The 17,707-nt window shown below is 51.6% G+C and overlaps 1 protein-coding gene across 5 annotated transcripts in view; it reads left to right on the forward strand.

Moving 5' to 3' along the window:
• The first annotated feature begins 6,755 nt into the window (after nucleotides 1–6,755).
• Nucleotides 6,756–17,707, forward strand: part of Ralgds (ral guanine nucleotide dissociation stimulator) — a 39,994-nt gene continuing 29,042 nt past the window's right edge. For 2 of the 5 annotated variants that reach the window (NM_009058.2, NM_001145834.1), the window contains exon 1: nucleotides 6,834–7,227. In NM_009058.2, the coding sequence (NP_033084.2) occupies nucleotides 7,210–7,227 (18 nt within the window). In that variant the 5' untranslated portion in view covers nucleotides 6,834–7,209. Of the gene's footprint in view, nucleotides 7,228–17,707 lie in introns of all 5 variants that reach the window. The other 3 variants (XM_006497798.4, XM_030248857.1, XM_006497799.4) reach the window with 3 other exon arrangements.

Genomic DNA, 17,707 nt, shown 5'->3' on the forward strand with positions numbered 1-17,707 from the left:
ATCAATGTGGGAAGAAGTTTGGTTAATGGTTATTCCAGGAGATAGAGCTAAAGCTAGCTGCTGCCACAGATTGCTTATTCCAGTTCTGGGAGCCTGGGTAAGGCGGGGTCCTGTGGACAGATGTGCCACACCTAGAGGGTAGCAATGATCAACAGCCTCATTGTTCCCTCAGCCCCAGGGCATACAAGAGGTGGTCCCATTTGTATTCAATTTGTATTTATGTTGCTTTCCAGCAGAGGCAAGGGTTGGGCTGGGAGCGGCTCCAGCAGGAGCCTGGCCCTCTGTCTCTGAAGGTGGCCACGGACAATCCCAGCAAGGAGTCCTCAGCCTCTGTGTAGAAAAATCAGACGAGGTTTGTGGAGCAATGGGCAACACTCTTCCTGGACAGACAAGTTTTATGGGCTCAGAAGCTTTAAAATCACAGAGCACCCTCTTCTAGAAACAGGTGCCCTCCTCTCTAATGAGTTTAGCTTGTGTCAGGTAGACATAAACTATCCAGCACACCATGTTTTGCTATATTTAAAACAAAAACCAAAAAACACAACAGACAGTTGTGGCTCATGCCTTTAACCCAACACTCGGGAGGCAGAGCCAGATGGATCTCTGAGTTTGAGGCCAAGCCTGGTCTAAGGAGTGAGTTCCAGAGCATTCAAGGCTACACAGAGAACCCCTGTCTCAAAAACCAAAACAACAACAAAAAGGTAACCCACTACTTGTGGCTGGTGAGGTCATTTCAAAACCAACAAAAGTTCTAACAGAATTCTAAACACTTAGCCATACCCAAAGATAAATGTAGCTCTTACCCCTCCCCTCGCCAAAGAAGCTTCTTTTTGCAGCATCGTGGAAAGCCACAGCTGGTCAAAATGTAGAGAACTGACCGTGGGGTGCCCAGACCCCGTTGATAAATCGAAAACACAACCCTGACACCTAAGGCTCAGGAACTATCACAAAAGAGAGTGTGGAAAGACTGGAAGAGGCAGAAGACCTGGGCAGGAAATGGGTGGTTGTCTGCTTCAAGGTAGTCTTTTATGTTCGACAGTGGAGCATTACCTAGAAATATCTCAACAATATCCTTGCCTAAACAAGACTTAAAAAAAAATACCACCACCTATTGACAGGCCGACCTGGATGGGTGTGGTAGTTTGAATAGGCTAGGCCCCCATAGATTCATCTGCTTGGATGCTTGACCATACAGAGTGGCACTATTAGGACATGTGGCCTTATTGGAGTATGAGTGGCCTTGTTGGGGGAAGAGTGTCACTGTATAGGTGGGTTTTGAGGCTTCCAATGCTTATCCCCTTCTGCTGCCTTTGGATCAAGATGTAGAACTCTAGGCTTCTTCAGCGCCATGTTTGCCTGCCTGCTGCCATGCTTCCTGCCATGATGATAATGGTCTGTATCTCTGAAACTGTAAGCCAGCCCCAATTAAATGTCCTTTGTAAAAGTTGCCTTGGTCATGTGTCCCTTCACAGCAATGAAACCCTAACTAAGAAGTTGGTACCAGAGACTGGGGTATTGGTGTGATAGGCTTGACAGTGATTTTTGTTTGGAGGAATGTGGAGTGCTTTAAGTGGGGCTTAATGGGTTATCTTAGTAAGAACATGAAAGGCAGTTGTACTGAGGATGATTTGAACTGTGAGGGCCCGGCTCAAGAAGTTTCAGAGGAGCCCGACGGTGGTGGCACACACCTTTAATCCCAGCACTTGAGAGGCAGAGGCAGGCAGATTTCTGAGGTTTCTGAGTTCGAGGCCAGCCTGGTCTACAAAGTGAGTTCCAGGACAGCCAGGGCTATACAGAGAAACCCTATCTCGAAAAAAAAAAAAAAGAAGAAGAAGAAGGAGAAGGAGGAGAAGAAAGAAGAAGAAGAAGAAGAGGAGGAAGAGGAAGACGTAGTTGTTTCAGAGGAGAAGAATTTTCGTATATTGCCTAGAGATCATTTTTGTGATATTTTGAAGAACATGGCTGCTTTTTGCCCTTGTCTGTCTACCAGCAGAGTGTCTTGACCCTGCAGTTTCCTATAATGACACAGAGACAATTATTTATTATAGCTCAGGCCTTAGCTTAGCTATTACCCAACTAGCTCATGTAGCTTAATCAACTGCTTTATTCTAATTTAAGTTTGGCCGAGTTGCCCAGTTACCTCTCTTTCAGTACCAGCATCTGTTTCTTCTTCTGTGTCTGTCTGGCGAATTCCCACCATGCCTGATTCTTTCTCAGAGTTCCAGTTTTGCCCAGAAGTCCCACCTTTCCTCTCCTGCGCGTTATAGGCCATCAGTGCTTTATTACACTAATCAGAAGATGCTGCAGAAGGATCCTTACAGATCAAAGAGATAGATGATGCGTCCTAAAAACAACAACACAAAGTCCAGACAGTATCCCAGCTCTCTACCCCTACAGAAATCAACATCTGAATAAAACAAAGACAACCTTTACACAGTGTATAAGAAAATTATCCCAGCTGTTTGATACTAAAGTGAAGAGTTGTAGATTAATTATATTGAGGAAGGAAATCTCAAAACAGCCTAGCATAGACTCAGTCCTGTGGTTCACTTTTATGAAGAGTGTTTTGATCAAGTGTTGCAGGCTTAGAAAGGAAAAATACAAAATGTACAGTTCAAGTATAAAAGGGGACCAGGAAGTACAATGGAGCTAAATCCTGTGTTCAAGGATGTTAAATGGAATTAAGGGAGTGGTGATATCAGGGCAATTTACAACAATAATTTGTATTATCCACAAATGGAGGGCACACCTGTGATCCAGATCTTGAGGCTATAAGACACAGGCTTTTGGTCCAGATCTTAAAGCATAGTAGTCATGCTTATAAAGATATTATGAAAAGGAATTAAAGAAAAGCTTAGGTCCAGACAAGTTGGTACATACCTTTAATCCCAGGAGACAGAGGCAAGTAGATCTCTAACTTCAAAGCCACCCTGGTACAGAGCAAGTTCCAGGTTAAAAAAAAAAAAAAAAAAAAAAAAAGCTTAGGTCAAGGCATTGGAGGTGTAGGCCTTTAACCCCAGTACTCAGGAAACAAGGATATGCAGATCTCTAAAATCAAGGCCAGTTCCTGGTCCTCTCCTTTCCCCAACCCACCCCTGGGGTTGTTGGCCGCTGGCCCACAGAGACAAAGGAAGCAGAGTCAATGAACAGGCTTTCAGCCAGCCCATGAGTATGAATGGACGTGTCGACATTTTAGGACCACATTTCGGGATCAGCTTGGGGAGACAGATCAACTTTATTTGGGGTGAATCAGGGATTATATAGTTTTGGGTAAGTGGGTAGGAGTATCCGGGATGGACAAAGGTCATTGATGCCTCATTAGCATGAAGAGGCATTTCAAGAATCTCAGGTGCTTGCTCAACGGGTTTCTTATCAGAAGAAAGGGAGATGAACCTGTAATCTAACCACGGCTACAATGTAACATTCCTCAAAAAGAGGGTATGGGGGTTTTAAGGTCCCTAGACAAGGTCAGTGAAGGAGAAGGTCAAGGGAGTCTGCCGTTTTGCACCGAGCTTGGAGCTCTCTGGTAATATTAGACATCAACCTTAGCAGCAAGGTTTCTCCACCTAAGTCTATAGAGCAAGTTCCAGAAGAGCCAAGCTTAGTCAGAGAAGGAAATTCTCCAATATTGTGCTCGTGAATTATGCCACAAGAGGAGCCAGCATGGAATTGGTAAGGTAGAGCAAGTTCAAACCTCAGAAATCTCCAAACTTGAGACCAGCAGGAGTAGAAGCAGCCCCTTTCCTATCACAGGCAGTCAGTCACGTCCCCAACACCTGGAACTCCTCGTCTCCATGCTAAGCCTCACGTACCAATGACCTTCCTTCCCTGGGTATCCTCACAGCCTTCCCCAAAATTATATAACCCTTGGTTCACCCCGAATAAGGTGTCTGTGTTCAAACCCACCCCACCCCAATAAAGAACTATGAGCAAGCTAAGATCATCTCAGAGAGTTGCTTCATTAAAGATCACTGGAGAAGGCCTTCACCTAAAAAAGCTTTAACTCTGAGATTCTCGGAGAAGCCCTTCTCTCTCCTGGCACTTGCTCCCAACCAACTGGTATCTGACTTGTGCCAGACTCCACTTCCCCCTTCCAGCCTGGAGGAGAGGTGGACTGTGGACCCCACTTGTTCCAGACCCTGCCTTGTCCCCTGCTGGTGTACTGGCAGGGTCCCTGAGAGGAGAGGTGGAACCTGGAACCACAATCAAAACCAGAACACTGGTAAAGATGTAACAGAACAAGGGGACCATGTTCCACAGAACTCAGCATCTTCAGCCACATGGCTCTGGCTTCAGAGTCAAGAACAGAAGGGGTTAGTGGGACAACTGGTGCTCGTTAGCTGGAGTTAAGACCAGTATCTCTGAAGAAAAATCTTCTGAGAAATAGTTTATGAGACCACAAAGAAGCTGTGTTTCAGAGATAGACATCATGCTGAGAGCCAGACTTGGTAATATGTAAGAGTCACCCAGGTAGACTGGTCTTGAAGACATGCAGTGGTCATGGAGAACAGTGAAGGCTTGGCACTCTGAAATGCTAGGAGAGGCCACTGATGAAGGTGCAAGCCTCAGTGGCAGTTAAAGGCCAATGACTGAAGGGGTCATGCAAAGAAGCCGAGGCTTGGCACCATGAAGAGAGCCTATGAGAGGCTACTGGAGAAGCCTAGTCTCAGAGGAAGACCCAGTGTATTGGAGATGCCAGTACCATGGGATGCCACCAAGAGCTCTGATTCCCCCTTCCAAGCAGTGTCCTTGTGGGCAGTGAGCTCCAGGATAGCAGCTGAGCTTCTCCTGGAACCTAACACTCAGGGAGCACTCCACAGTCTGAGAGGGAGGCAGAAGAATGAACATCAGTTTAGGAGTTTGTTTTAGGACCTGTGCAAGGTTGGGCAGGTCACCCCCTTCAAATGGGATAATGGCTGTACCTTTTGGAAAGTGCGCTTCCTGGACAGCTATTTTGATTGCTCCAGCCCGGGCAGCAGACTGCACTTCTGAGGAAGCTCAACTGCTTATAGCTCCACAGGCCCAGAAAGGTAATGAAGCAGGGCTTGGGATCCATGCCAGGGTACCAACACCCACCCAGCACCTCCAGCCATCCTCTCTAAGATAAGATGCCTTGGCTCTGAGGAGGCTTCTTAGACAGCATTCAGGACCCCTCGCCTGCAGTAGCCCTCCACTTGCCTGGTATCACTCGGCACTCCAAGCTCCAGCTCCTCAGAGTCCCCATCATGCCTCCTGGGTTCCTAGACAGTACAGCTTTGGGGTCTGTTGACCTTGTTTCAAAGCCATAGTTGGACCTCATCATGACCCGTGACAGGTAGGGTCTCTGTGACTTCTGAAAGCCTGTTTCTTACATTGAAAATGGGTTAGTGGGGGCTGGAGAGATGGCTCAGTGGTTAAGAACACCGACTGTTCTTCCGAAGGTCCTGAGTTCAATGGTGGCTCACAACCATCCGTAATGAGATCTGTCGCCCTCTTCTGGTGCATCTGAAGATAGCTACAGTGTACTTAGATATAATAATAAGTAAATCTTTAAAAAAGAAAAGAAAGAAAATGGGTTAGTGGCTGGAGAGATGGCTCAGTGGTTGAGAGCACTGGCTGTTCTTCCAGAGGACCTAGGTTCAATTCCCAGCATCCACAAGGCAGCTCCAAGTGACCAGATATCCTCTTCTAGATTTCTTGAACACTGCACATAAGTGCTACAGAAGTGAATTATACACATAAGAAGTAAAATAAATTGAAAAAAAAGAAAAGAAAATTAAATGGGTTAGTGACCGCCCCTGTAAGTGTGCTTCCAAATAAAACAGGAAGATGGAGGCCTCCATAGGCTGAGACAGGAGATCAACCGGCTGGGGAAGGCCCCGCCCAACACTGGACAGAGAATGAGCACTGCTTTTAAGTCTCTCAGGCACAGTTTAGGTGGTCACAAAAGCTGGTTAGCTGTGAACGTTGGTGCCACTGCCCATTATAAATGAGGCTTTTTGTTTAAGGATTTTGAGACAGGGTCTCACTCTGGACCCCTGGTTGGCATGAAACTTATACTGTAGACCAGGATGGCCTCATAGTCAAGCTCTGCCAGCCTCTGCCTCCTCAGAGCTGGAATTTAAGGTGTGCACTTCCACACCCAGCAAGATTTATTTTTATTTATGTGTATGTGTGTAGCCAGAAGACAGCGTTGGAGCTCCAGAATGAGTGCTGGGAACTGAACTTGGCTCCTCTGGAAAAGCAGCAATCGTTCTTACCAGCTGAACCATCTCTCCAACTCCCCAAATGAGGCTTAATCCCGAGTGATTAAGGACTCCTTGGTAGAAGTAACTTTCCAGACCCCAACACTTGCTCATCCCCAGGTACAAGAACCTCCTTTTAGGTTCTCTCCTAACCGGCATACCAGCCAGAGGCAACCTGATTCTCTGTGGTGACAGGGAAGAGAAGGAATAGGAGAGATGAAGGTCCAGGGAGGGACTGGAGGAGCAACTTGACCTTCCTGCCAGTCTCAGAGTCTCCTGCCACCAAGCTGAGTCCTGCAGGTGGCGTCGGGGTACCTAAAAAACTGAATGTCCAGGATCTCCATCCTGGAGCTGCCCCATGTCCACCTATACTCAGGCACTCATGATGGTGATTCTAAACTCTGCCGGGGCGGGAGTACAGCGCAGGCGGCTGGGCAGAGGACTTGTGGGGTGGGGGCGGTGGGGGTAGGGGGCGTCCGGAGACAAACCCAGAGAGGCGTTCGGTGCGCGGCGCGTGCGCGCGGCTAGGCGGGGTCACGTGCGCGCGCCGGGCGGTGGACACCAGGCCGACGTCCCAGGTCTAATCGCCTGCGACCGGCGGGGAAAGAGGCCGAGCGTGTCCTCGAGCTCGCGCACCGGGGCCCGCCCCTCGCACCTGCGGGCGAGCTGGGCGGGGCCGGGGCGGGGCCGCGCTGTCTCCGCCCACCCGTCCCGAGCTCCCGGAGCTCCGGCGGAACCGAGCAGCGAGGCCCCAACGGCCAGGAGAGCGACGAGGCGAGGCGAGGCGAGGCGCGGCGCGGCGCGGCGCAGACAATGGAAGCGGCATTGGCGAAGGCCGCGGAGCTCCGGGCCTGGCGAGGACCGGAGGCCGCGCCATGAGCCCCGCAGCCGGACGCCCCGCTGCGCCGCGCGCGGGCCGAGGCGAGCGGCCTCTGCGAGCCCTGGGCCGCGCCCTGGGGCTGGCGATGAGCTGCCGAGGCTGAGGATGATGGTAGATTGCCAGGTGAGTCGACATGGGGCCCTGTACCAGTGGGTGTGAATGAAGCCCGCACCCACCCGGAGAGCGAGCGTCCACGCAGAGCGTGCACTTAACGCTGTTCCGCGTCCAACCTGTCCAACCGGGTACAATCGAGCAACTGAGGTCTGGAAAGAGGCATGCCAGGTGGGCGGGGACCAGCGGAGAAGGGAAGGCTTCCGGCCCGTGGGGTCAGGGCTCAACCTTCGCGTAGGGTTTGCTTGGGGAATGAATCTCCTGAGGTCCTGGGGAACACTGGCTAACCCCCTCCTTGTGGAACCTACCCAAACACGAGCGCACACCCCCTACTCACTCTCGATAGATCTACAGACTTCCTAGGTTTCCGAGGAAGGGTGGGACAGTGGAGGTGGTGTGGTGAGGTGGAAGAAGGAAGAGGCAGAAGGCAGCCCTGTCTTGGGGCTGAGGCGTCCAGTCTCCTAGCAACATTTGGGGGTGCCCATAGTACGAGAGGCGCTGATGGACCGAGAGATGTTAAGATTCCTGGGGTTTGCTTGTCTGGGGCCATCCTCAGACTGGCCTGGAGGGCAGGGCGGAGGTCCTTAGTGTGGAGGAGGCTGCTGAGGAGACATTAGTTTCCTCCTTTGCACTTTAGGATGCTTGGCCCTTGTGACTCGTCCCCGCCCCCGGGGGTTTCAGGGGCTTGTGGAATGTCTTTTGGCTTTGGTTCTCCTACAATGACCCATAAAAATTCTAGGAAAATGCCTTCCCCCTGGTGGACTTGCTAAGCAGCCTTAGGGTTTGAGTGACTTAAAGGCCAGAGTAACTAGAGGGAGGCAAACTCTAGACCATTCCTCCAGGATCCAAGGACAAGACCACCCTAGTTAGAATGTGTGATTCTTATTTGAAATGGGGTCAGGGTCATTGCCTAGACTGAAAGAGGAGGCCCCCTGAGTGAGCCAGAGTCCCAGAGCCATCAGAAGGAAAGAGGGGTGAAATGAGGCTCCTGAGGTCTTTGTGGTAACCCCTGAAACATACAGGTCTTGTTCCTTTGCCCAGCTGGGGCCTGGGAGACCTGCTACCTTGACAACCCGCAAACAAAAGGTAGTGTTTTGTTTTCAGGGTTTCTTGCCTGGGGGCTGTAGTGCTGGTACTGACCACTGGGGGGCAGCAGTATCCTTTTAGTCAATGGAGCAACTGCGGGGGAGGGGGACAGAGTTCCAAGAGTCATTCTTTCGGTGTTGTGTGTTCCACTCTTTCAGGCCTCCCCCAACTAGCATCCCTGTCCTCAGAGTGAGTTGGGTGTAAGGGCCCTGGCTTCCTCTTGTCTTTTCCCGTAGTGCCTTGCGTGCCTGAACTCTAACCAGTGGCTACCTTGCTCCTGGGTGTGGCTCTTAAAATGACGGCTGTAGGTAGGTCCTGCCCTTAGGAAACACCTAAGAGCCGGGCGTGGTGGCGAGCGCCTTTAATCCCAGCACTCGGAAGCTGAGGCAGGCGGATTTCTGAGTTCGAGGCCAGCCTGGTCTACAGAGTGAGTTCCAGGATAGCCAGGGCTACACAGAGAAACCCTGTCTCGAACCCCCTGCTCCCCCCCAAAAAAAGGAAACACCTAAGAATACAAGAGGAGAAGCAGATGTTCTGTTTATCCTCCGAGGTGTGAGAATCTGCCCCTGACTCACAGCCAACGGCCCCCAGACCTTGATAATAATCCATTTCATGTTACAAGACCCACGCTGGCTCAGCTGGGAAGAACCACTTTGGAGCTCATCCTGCTGTGGTTGGCAGGATCCACGGTGACCATGAGACCTCTCTGGCTTCTTGGCCATGTGGACCTGCCTTTCTGTAAAACGGCTCATAACATCAGAACCTGCCGCCTCCTCAGAGTCGGACAGGGAAGACGGAGGGCCAGGAGGAAACAAGAAATCCAGTAAGACACAAGATGCTTTCTAAACAGAACATTGGCCGTGACCTTGTGGTCATGGTATTTGTTAGTTGGAAGCTAGTCAGTTCCAGCCCACTTCAGGGGATGGGGTTAGGGCTGGTGGGGATCGGCCGGCGGCTTAGGGTTGATGTATGGGCTGAGCAGAAGAGTTAGCATGCAGGCCAATGGGAGGTGTGTGCCAGAGGGGCACATCTGACTTTGCTTACCTGTCGACCCTCCAGTGTGTAGGCTGGGAGAGGAGACCAAGAGAGGACATGACTGTCCCTGTACCACTGCCCAGAGCCAGGCTTGCTGTAGTTTATATCCCTGCCACTCTCCATCCCCACCCACAATTCTTCCAACTCTTAAGGTTGTGTTTTAGTCACAGCTGACAGCAGTCCCCAAGTGTTACGGTGTCATCTTACACACACATACACACACACACACACACACACACACACACACGGTCAAGTAGGTGCTGGAATGAGTCTCCACTGTGCTTATGGGAGACCAGGTAGGCCTTGAGAGGAAAACAAAGGACAGAGATGGGTGACTCACATGGCCTTTAGCCTCCTGAGATCGAAGGGCCAGGGATATGGAAACACAGAGGTTGGTTGTCCTGGCACCAGGGTGGCCATGAGCAGCAGGAAGCATCTTCTTCCTCACCTGCTATTGCCTTCATTGCTGTCACCCCACCCCACCCCACCCCCCATCTGCACACCTGCTGCTGTCTCTTGACTTTTTCCTCTTCCATTTTCAGGTATGTGTGTTATACATATATGTGTATATATGTTGTGCATGAGTTTTGGTTCATTTGTTTTGAGACTGGGTCTCTACATAGCACTAGCTATCCTGGAACTCACTGTGTAGACCCCAGAACTCACAGACATCCTCTTCCGAGTGCTGGGAACTCCAACACACTGGGCGTAGATGCATGTGTTGGCACATGCATATGGTAGGTGCTGTGATCATTGAGGGAGGCAGGGTCTCAACTAATAGGGCTGGGCTTGCTGGCCAGCTTGCTCTGGAGATTCCGTCTCTATCCTTTGAGGCTAGATTTATATCTGTCTGGATAGCCACAGCCATCAGGCATTTGCCTGAGTCGTGGAGGTCCTGGCCCTGTAACCTCTGAGCCATTTCCCCAGCTTCTGACTTTTACGGTTGTCTGAACTTGGTGAAGTAGCAGAGCTGGAGAGCCATTCATCCATGTGCTTGTGCATCTCATAGGTCAGCCACACGAGAGAAAGCAGGAAGAGCAGTGCAGAAAGCTGACAGGGAGCGAGACAAGAGTCAGCGAGGTAGGCATGACGGTGACAAAAAGGTGACAGGCCTGGTACGTTGTGTTAGTGTCCTGTGGCTGCTCTAGCAGAATGCCATATACTGGATGACCCTGTGCAACAGAAATCTCTCGTGGTTCTAGAGGACAGAAGCCTAAAAGCAAGGCATCAACACCACTGAACCACAGCTTCTGGCATGGCTGTAGTCCTTAGCTTTAAATCCCCCTAAACGTGTCTGTAGTCCTCTGCCTCCACACAGCTGCCTCTGTGTGTCTGTGTCTCTGTGTGTCTGTGTCTGGTTGTCTCCATTACTGTAAGGACATCGTGTGTGTGTGTGTGTGTGTGTGTGTGTGTGTGTGTGTGTGTGTGTGTGTGAGAGAGAGAGAGAGAGAGAGAGAGAGAGAGAGTGTGTGAGAGTGAGAGAGTGAGCCCTGACCTGACCCCATCCCAGTCTAGCCTTGTGTTGCCTGGATCTGCAGGACCCAAGGGCTTTTGGAAGGACACAGCTGAGCCTGTGAGGAGGGTTATAGGGAAGGCCAGGTTCCTTAGGATCTGGCAGAATTTCACCTGTGTAGGAAGGCTTGAAGGCCACCAATGGTAGCACCAGCAGGTGGCGCTGTAACCTCTGGTGTGGAAGTTCAGTACTGCACTGCCCTGTCCCGAGTTTCCACAAAAGCTCATCTGGTTGCCAGGAGACAAAGCAAACTGTAAACAGGTCAGGAGTCATCCTTGGTGACACACACTGAAGGAAATCAGAATGAGAGCAGGCGAGCAGCAGGGTGTTGCTGGTAACCACTGAGGAGACCTCAGCTTCTCCCCCACCCCCTCTCCCCAACACACACACCTTGGGGCCTGGACTTTGCCTCCCTCTGGCTCGTCACCAGTAAGTTGCCTTGGCCTACTGCAGTTTCCAGACAGCTCCCCTACCTATTACCACAGGCCACAAGAAGTAGTTTTAGGGAAAGGTGAGCTGCTTATACAACACATGGCTGGCAGGGACCTTAGCCTTAGCCTGTCCCAGAGGAGGCATGTCTACCCAGCATGGCCTGCTGCCAACACTGGTTGGCTGGGCATGGGGACAACCCCTGGTTGGGTAATGGCAAGCCCCAGGTGACACTCCTTTACAGACAAGCCAGGGAGGGGCCAGGCACCAGGGCTAGGGCGGAGAATGCCTTCCAGTTATACTGGGCTTCTAGTGGTCAGAGCCCTGTCAAGGCAGGAAGAGCCTGAGTTGGTGGTTAGCAGGAATGGAGATGCAAACCAAGCTAGACAGATTTTTTTCATCCCCCTGACTCTAATGAGGGCCTCAACTCTGCTTTCTGTGTTGGGTCTTGAACCTCAAGAGAATCCTCTCTTAGAGGGTCACGGGGTGGTGCACGACTGCAATCCCAGCTGAGGCAGGAGAATTATGAGTTCAAGGTCATCCTGAGGTACACTGTGAGACCTGAATCCCCTACACACACACCCCCAAACTGAGTCTTAGAGGCATAGTACTTTCTTGGATAGGTGGCTTCCTTGTAGGCAAAGGTAGGTTTGGGGAGCCTCCAGGGCCCCTTACAGGTAGCTGAGACAGCCTGAGGAGGTAGAGATGGGAAGGAATGTGGCATCTCCATAAAAATGACAAGTCCCAGAAGAAGGGAGAGTTCCCATGGCAACCTAGTACAGTTGCTTAGCAACCATAGTCCCCCAAAATACCTGCAGGAAGACTCCCGGCTAGGGGCTTTCCCACCGCCTGTGTGTGGCTCTTAGCTCTGAGTGGTTACCTCCTGTGGTTGATCCACCCACACCTCCATATAGGGCCTAGCAGCCCACAGCCCCAGGATCCTTACTGAGAGAAACCCCAGTCTACTCCCTCTTCCTATTACCCCAAGCTGCAGCTGCCTACCATCAGGCCAGTCCCTTAGCAACCAATGCCATTTTCTAGATATCCGAGTGACAATTGGACAGTGGTAGAATGTCAGAAAGATTCAGAATCAGCTGTACAGTCAATTGTAGCCTGGTGCCGGCCATTCCAGAGGGACAGGCACGATGTTTTAACAACACAAATACCCTGTAGCCCCGGACTCCCTAGTCCTGGGGCACGGCAGCATCCCAGGTGTGGCAAAGACCAAGAGTCCCCTGGAGCTCCTGGAATACAAGGCTGTGGTCTCAAACCAACTTTGAGACTAACTAGCCGGCTGACCACAGCATAATTCCTCTTGACCTGTTTCTCCATCTCTGGCTCATCTGTCCCTTTCCCTGTGTGCTCACCACTTTAAACATCAATACTGCCCCGTAAGTTATGTCACGTTTGGGGACTTGCATGGGATGTGGGAAATCGGGCCCAGGGCCTGCACGTGGCTGAGTCTGCCTGCCTCCGCTGGTAGATTCCAGGGTTTGAGGTTGAGGTAACTGGATTCCAGCACACAGTCTGGGCAGCTGGACACTGGGCTTGAGGTTTTAGTATTAAATATCCTGAAATGATTGCTAAGCCAGTCAGTGTTTTTTCGTTTGTTTGTATATTTTTTAGAACAATATCACCATGTAGATCAGGCTGGCCTTGAACTCATAGAGATCTGCCTGCCCCTACCTCCTACGTTCTGGGATAAAGGTGCATGCTACCATCCTTCAGAACCTGTCTGTGTTCTCTCTCCTTCCCCTTTCCCTTTCTCCAAGGAAATTCCCACTCCTGGCCTCCCTGCAAGGGAATAGGTAACTATAGATCCCCTTAGGTGCTGCTATGTTCATTTGTGGAGCCCAACCCTGTGCTGGAAGAAGGCTGTTCAGGGACACAGTCTAGCAAGAGGTGGCCTCTGGCTACCTCCTGGACTGGCCTTGTAGCCCTGCCCTTAGACTGGGTGCATAATTAAGGAGCTGAGGCTTCTTGCTCTTGCGGGGCTGGGTGAGAGGACTGAGTCCTCTCCCTGCTCGCCTCCTCTGAGTTGAAACCCAGAGTCTGTTCCCCTGAAGAGGGCTGAGCCGTTGCCCTTGAGCACTGCCCAAGGCCCTTTATTGCCAAAGGAGATGAGGAGAGGTGGGCCTGTGTAACCTACCTCCTCTTCTGTCTCTTCCCGGATTCCATCCTGACCCTAGAGGTGACATGTCCCAAGAGACTGGGGGTAGGTGAGATAGCCCAGTAAAGTTCAAACTGGGCCCGGCAGTGGTGGCGCATGCCTTTAATCCCAGCACTTGGGAGGCAGAGGCAGATAGATTTCTGAGTTCAAGGCCAGCCTGGTCTACAGAGTGAATTCCAGGACAGCCAGGGTTACACAGAGAAACCCTGTCTCAAAAAACAAAATAAAACAAAACAAAAGTTCAAACTGGGAGGGCAGAGAAGAAATGATTTTGAGTCCTTGGGGTTCTCCCCACCTGAAAGAAATCCATTGCAAAGGAATCCACCCTTGCCTGACTGTGGCCCAGCCCTGATTGTCACAAGGAGGGGGAGGTGCTAGCAGGTCTGGCTTGTCTGGAAGTCAGAAGGGAGGAGGATGAAGCCAGGCAGATGAGAATCCTGACTTAGCCCTTTAACCCCAAGCCTTCATGACCTCCCCTGCAGGCTTAAAGACTTAAAGTGTATATGAGGGTGCTCAGACACCTGACACCACACAAGCAGGCCTTCCAAAGGTACAGGGAGTATCTGAAGGCAGATAGCCACAGGATTCTCCAGAAGGGACAGCTCTTAGAACAGGCAACAGGCAAGGACACTTGCAGGCTCTGAATTGAATCCACAAATATTCCCACGCAGACCCCGGGAGGTGGGGTCTATTGTCTGAGCCATCTGACGTGGCCTTGCCGTCATCCACTGCTTCCCCGGGGCCAGTTTCAGGCCTCTGAACTGAACATCCATGCTCAAGATTGGACTTTAATTTTAAAAGCAAGGTGGTTCACCTGGCTTGGAGCAGCCCTGAGTGGCCAGAGTGACAACCAGAGGCTGGAGGGAGCATGTGGGCAGGTGGTGTCCCCTGGGAAGGGGCTGAGATTCGTATTCTCAACATCTTTGGGATTCTAAGAGTATTTCCTTCCTAGCAACCAGGGCTGGGAAATCCCTTCACAGAGCCCTGGCTTCCTGCACTGCTCCCGGCAGCCCTGCCAGGAACAGGTGCTGGGCACAGAAGCTATAGATGTAGGCACTGAGGGAGGGAGCCACCGGGTCACAGTCTGTCCTTGTGGGGTAGTTGTGTGGGGAAAATGCTGTGCCTTTCAGGCCTCTTCCCAGGTCTCTGGGCCTTCAAGACGGCATCGTTTGCTGCCTTGTGTGGGGTGCAGATCAGTGTGTGCTCTGTGTGCATGCTGCTGGGGTGGCTCGGGACATCTCCCTGCCTCAGGACACCCTTGCCCACTTTTGAGCAAATCCAGGCCCTTGTTTCTGTGGTCCAATAATGTGTGTCCCCAGACCTAACAGACCTACAGGTGGCTGGGCCAGTGTATATGTGAAGGGACAAGTAGCTGAGGCAGGGAGGGCTGTCACATCCTAGCTGTGGGATAGGAAGGTGAGCTTTCACACTCAGCTGCTTCAGTGTCCATTCTCCGATCTGTTCATATGTTCATCATTCTCAGCTTACCCAGCATTTCAGTGGCTAGGAAGTGCTCTACACAGTGCCTGGCGTGCATGGTCATTCTGTTATCATATTGTGGGCATGGAGACCAGGTAGCCCCTGGCAGGCCCCAACAGGAAAGGGGGACTGGCAGTTTGCTCTTCTGTTAGGTTCCCAGATATGAGCATCTGAGAGTCTTGACTTCTGGAAAGACACCAAAGAAGGAACAAAATCAGGATGGGTAGAGAGCCAGCAGGTAGCTCGGGGGTGGGACAAAGCAGTACCAGCCCCCAGGCTGGGTAACTTCCTTGTTGGAAAAGTTCTGTGGGAAATAGGGCAGCAGGCACCAGCGCTGCCATCTCCTGGCATCTAGATGGAGTCTGAAGCCCTCTTTAGGTCAGGGCAACTCGGGAGGTCCTTCTGAAAGGGCAGTCCTACTTCCCAGCCCTGAGCTGCAGGCTGGTGGCAGCTCTGGGCACGCAGTGTCCCTGGCACAGCAAACAGTCTCCTGCACCACAAGGGCCCATTTGTCCTGATTCCTGTGGTTCCTGAACCCTGGATGGCCATGGCCTGCTGAGCACAAGAGCCTGGCTGTGGGCTCCCCTCACCCACAGCCTCTCCCAGCTCTCCGCTGTCCCTTGGTGCGGGTGTCTCTGCTCAGGCCAAGCTGCACCAGAACAACCTATAGTTAGCCAGTGGCCAGAGACCCACTGCCTAAAATTGCTTCTGGCCAGCCAGGAAAGAGGGAGGTCCTTGTGCTGAGCCAGAGCTGACTTGGCATCTCAGGGCAAGATGATTTCTGGCAAGCACCTGGCTCTTGTTCTAAGGAAAAGGGCGCCTGCTTCCCAGAAAGCCTGGCTGCCACCTCCCCTGCCTTCCTGTGCTTTGGTGTTTTGTTTCACTCTCCTCTGGGGCAAGACAACACCTTCACTGGAGCAGGTGGGCAGACAGTGCACCCTTCCTCCTCCATGAAGCTCTCGTAACCCTGAGGAATTACGACTAGAGTCCAGGAATTTGGAAGCCAGAGGAGCCACCAGGACAATCAGATCCACCTGTCTATGCAGGTACTCATGAGTCTGCCAAGTCAGGTACCTACCCATGCCGGGAGCAGAGTCCTCCAGGGGCACCTGGCTCCCATCCCATCCCACCTGGCAGGCCTCAAGCTGACACAGCAGTGTTGGTGTGTGTACTGTTATACGTGTGTGTATCCCCTTAGCTCTCAATACTTGTGAGGCATCTCTGCCTTCAAGCACACTTTAGCTGTGGACATAGATGAGAAGCAGGACACTGGGCTGCTGTGCCCATGAAGCTTAGGGCTTCCTGGCTTGTGACAGTTGCTGTGGCCTCCTCTGTGTCCACCCTGCTCTTCTCCCTCCAAGGCATTCTCCCTTTCAAACATGAAGTTTACATGATGCCCTAGGGTCATAGGAGCAGAGGTAGATATTTTTATGGCAATTGTGAAATTTTGGTTTTGAGATAGGGTCTCATATAACCCTGACTGGCCTCCAACTCCATATGTAGCCACAGATGCCCTTAAATTCCCACTTCCCCTGTCCCCAACTCCCAGGTGCCAAGATGATAGGCATGGCCACTGTGTCCAGTTTATGCATTTCTGGAGATGGGATCCAGAGCCTCGTGCACACTAGGCAGCGCTCTGTCAACTGAGCAGGGTCCCCCAGCTCTAGAGATGGGTTTGCATCTGCTCTGTTTGCCAGCTTATCACCAACTCAGGCGCCTGGGGAACCCCTGTGGTCCTAGATGGTCAGATCCCTTGACCTTTTAAGTATCAAAACTGACCAGGTTTAGAAACTGTAGCATTTGTCACCATGTTGGTTACATTTTGCAAAGGTGTCATGGCTTTAAATTTTTTTAAAGATTTATTTATTATTATATCTAATATCTAAGTACACTGTAGCTGTCTTCAGATACACCAAAAGAGGGCATCAGATCGCATTACAGATGGTTGTGAGCCACCATGTGGTTTCTGGGATTTGAACTCAGGACCTTCAGAAGAGCAGTGAGCCATCTCTCCAGCCAGGTGTCATGGCTCTTAATTAGCAAAAAGGTCTGGTTAGAAGATCAACCCCAGCTGGGCGTGGTGGCGCACGCCTTTAATCCCAGCACTGAGGAGGCAGAGGCAGGTGAATTTCTGAGTTCGAGGCCAGCCTGGTCTACAGAGTGAGTTCCAGGACAGCCAGGGCTACACAGAGAAACCCTGTCTCAAAAAACAAAACAAAAAAAAAGAAGATCAACCCCAAGCAGCTTTGGGGTGCCATTCTTCTGAACAAGTGGCCCACAAAATCATCTTGCCCTATCACAAGTGTTTCCACTGAACATTTCTTTTAAACATACAGCCTGCCTGAGGCAGAGATTAGCTTTTTGTGGGCTAGGACCAGCAAGGGAAAAAGACCGACAAAACCATCAGGTGGCTTAGAATTTTGTCCAGATCCTAGCTCACAGCTGCCACTTGGATCTTTCCAGTTGGAGGGAGGCTACTTGCCGGACATCCCAGGGGCAGGCCGAGGCTGCAGGAGGCAGAGCTAATCCCAGCTGCTCCCCACCCCCACCCCCAGAGGAGCCTTAAACTCTTGGCAGTGCTGGATCCTGCTGGGCCCAAAGCCAGTGGGAGTGGCTTGGGCGGGCACTTATTCTCAGGTCCTCCCCTTCTTGGCAATCTCATGACTCAGTGGTTGGTGGGAGGCCTGGCAGCAGGCTGCCAGCACAGGGAAGCCCTGTGGTGAGCCAGTCTCTTGTGAGGTACTGCTGTGCTTGGGGCGGGCCTCAGCTGCCAGCCTGCT

Source organism: Mus musculus, chromosome 2 (genome assembly GCF_000001635.26).
Source record: "Mus musculus strain C57BL/6J chromosome 2, GRCm38.p6 C57BL/6J".
Lineage (NCBI taxonomy): Eukaryota > Metazoa > Chordata > Mammalia > Rodentia > Muridae > Mus > Mus musculus.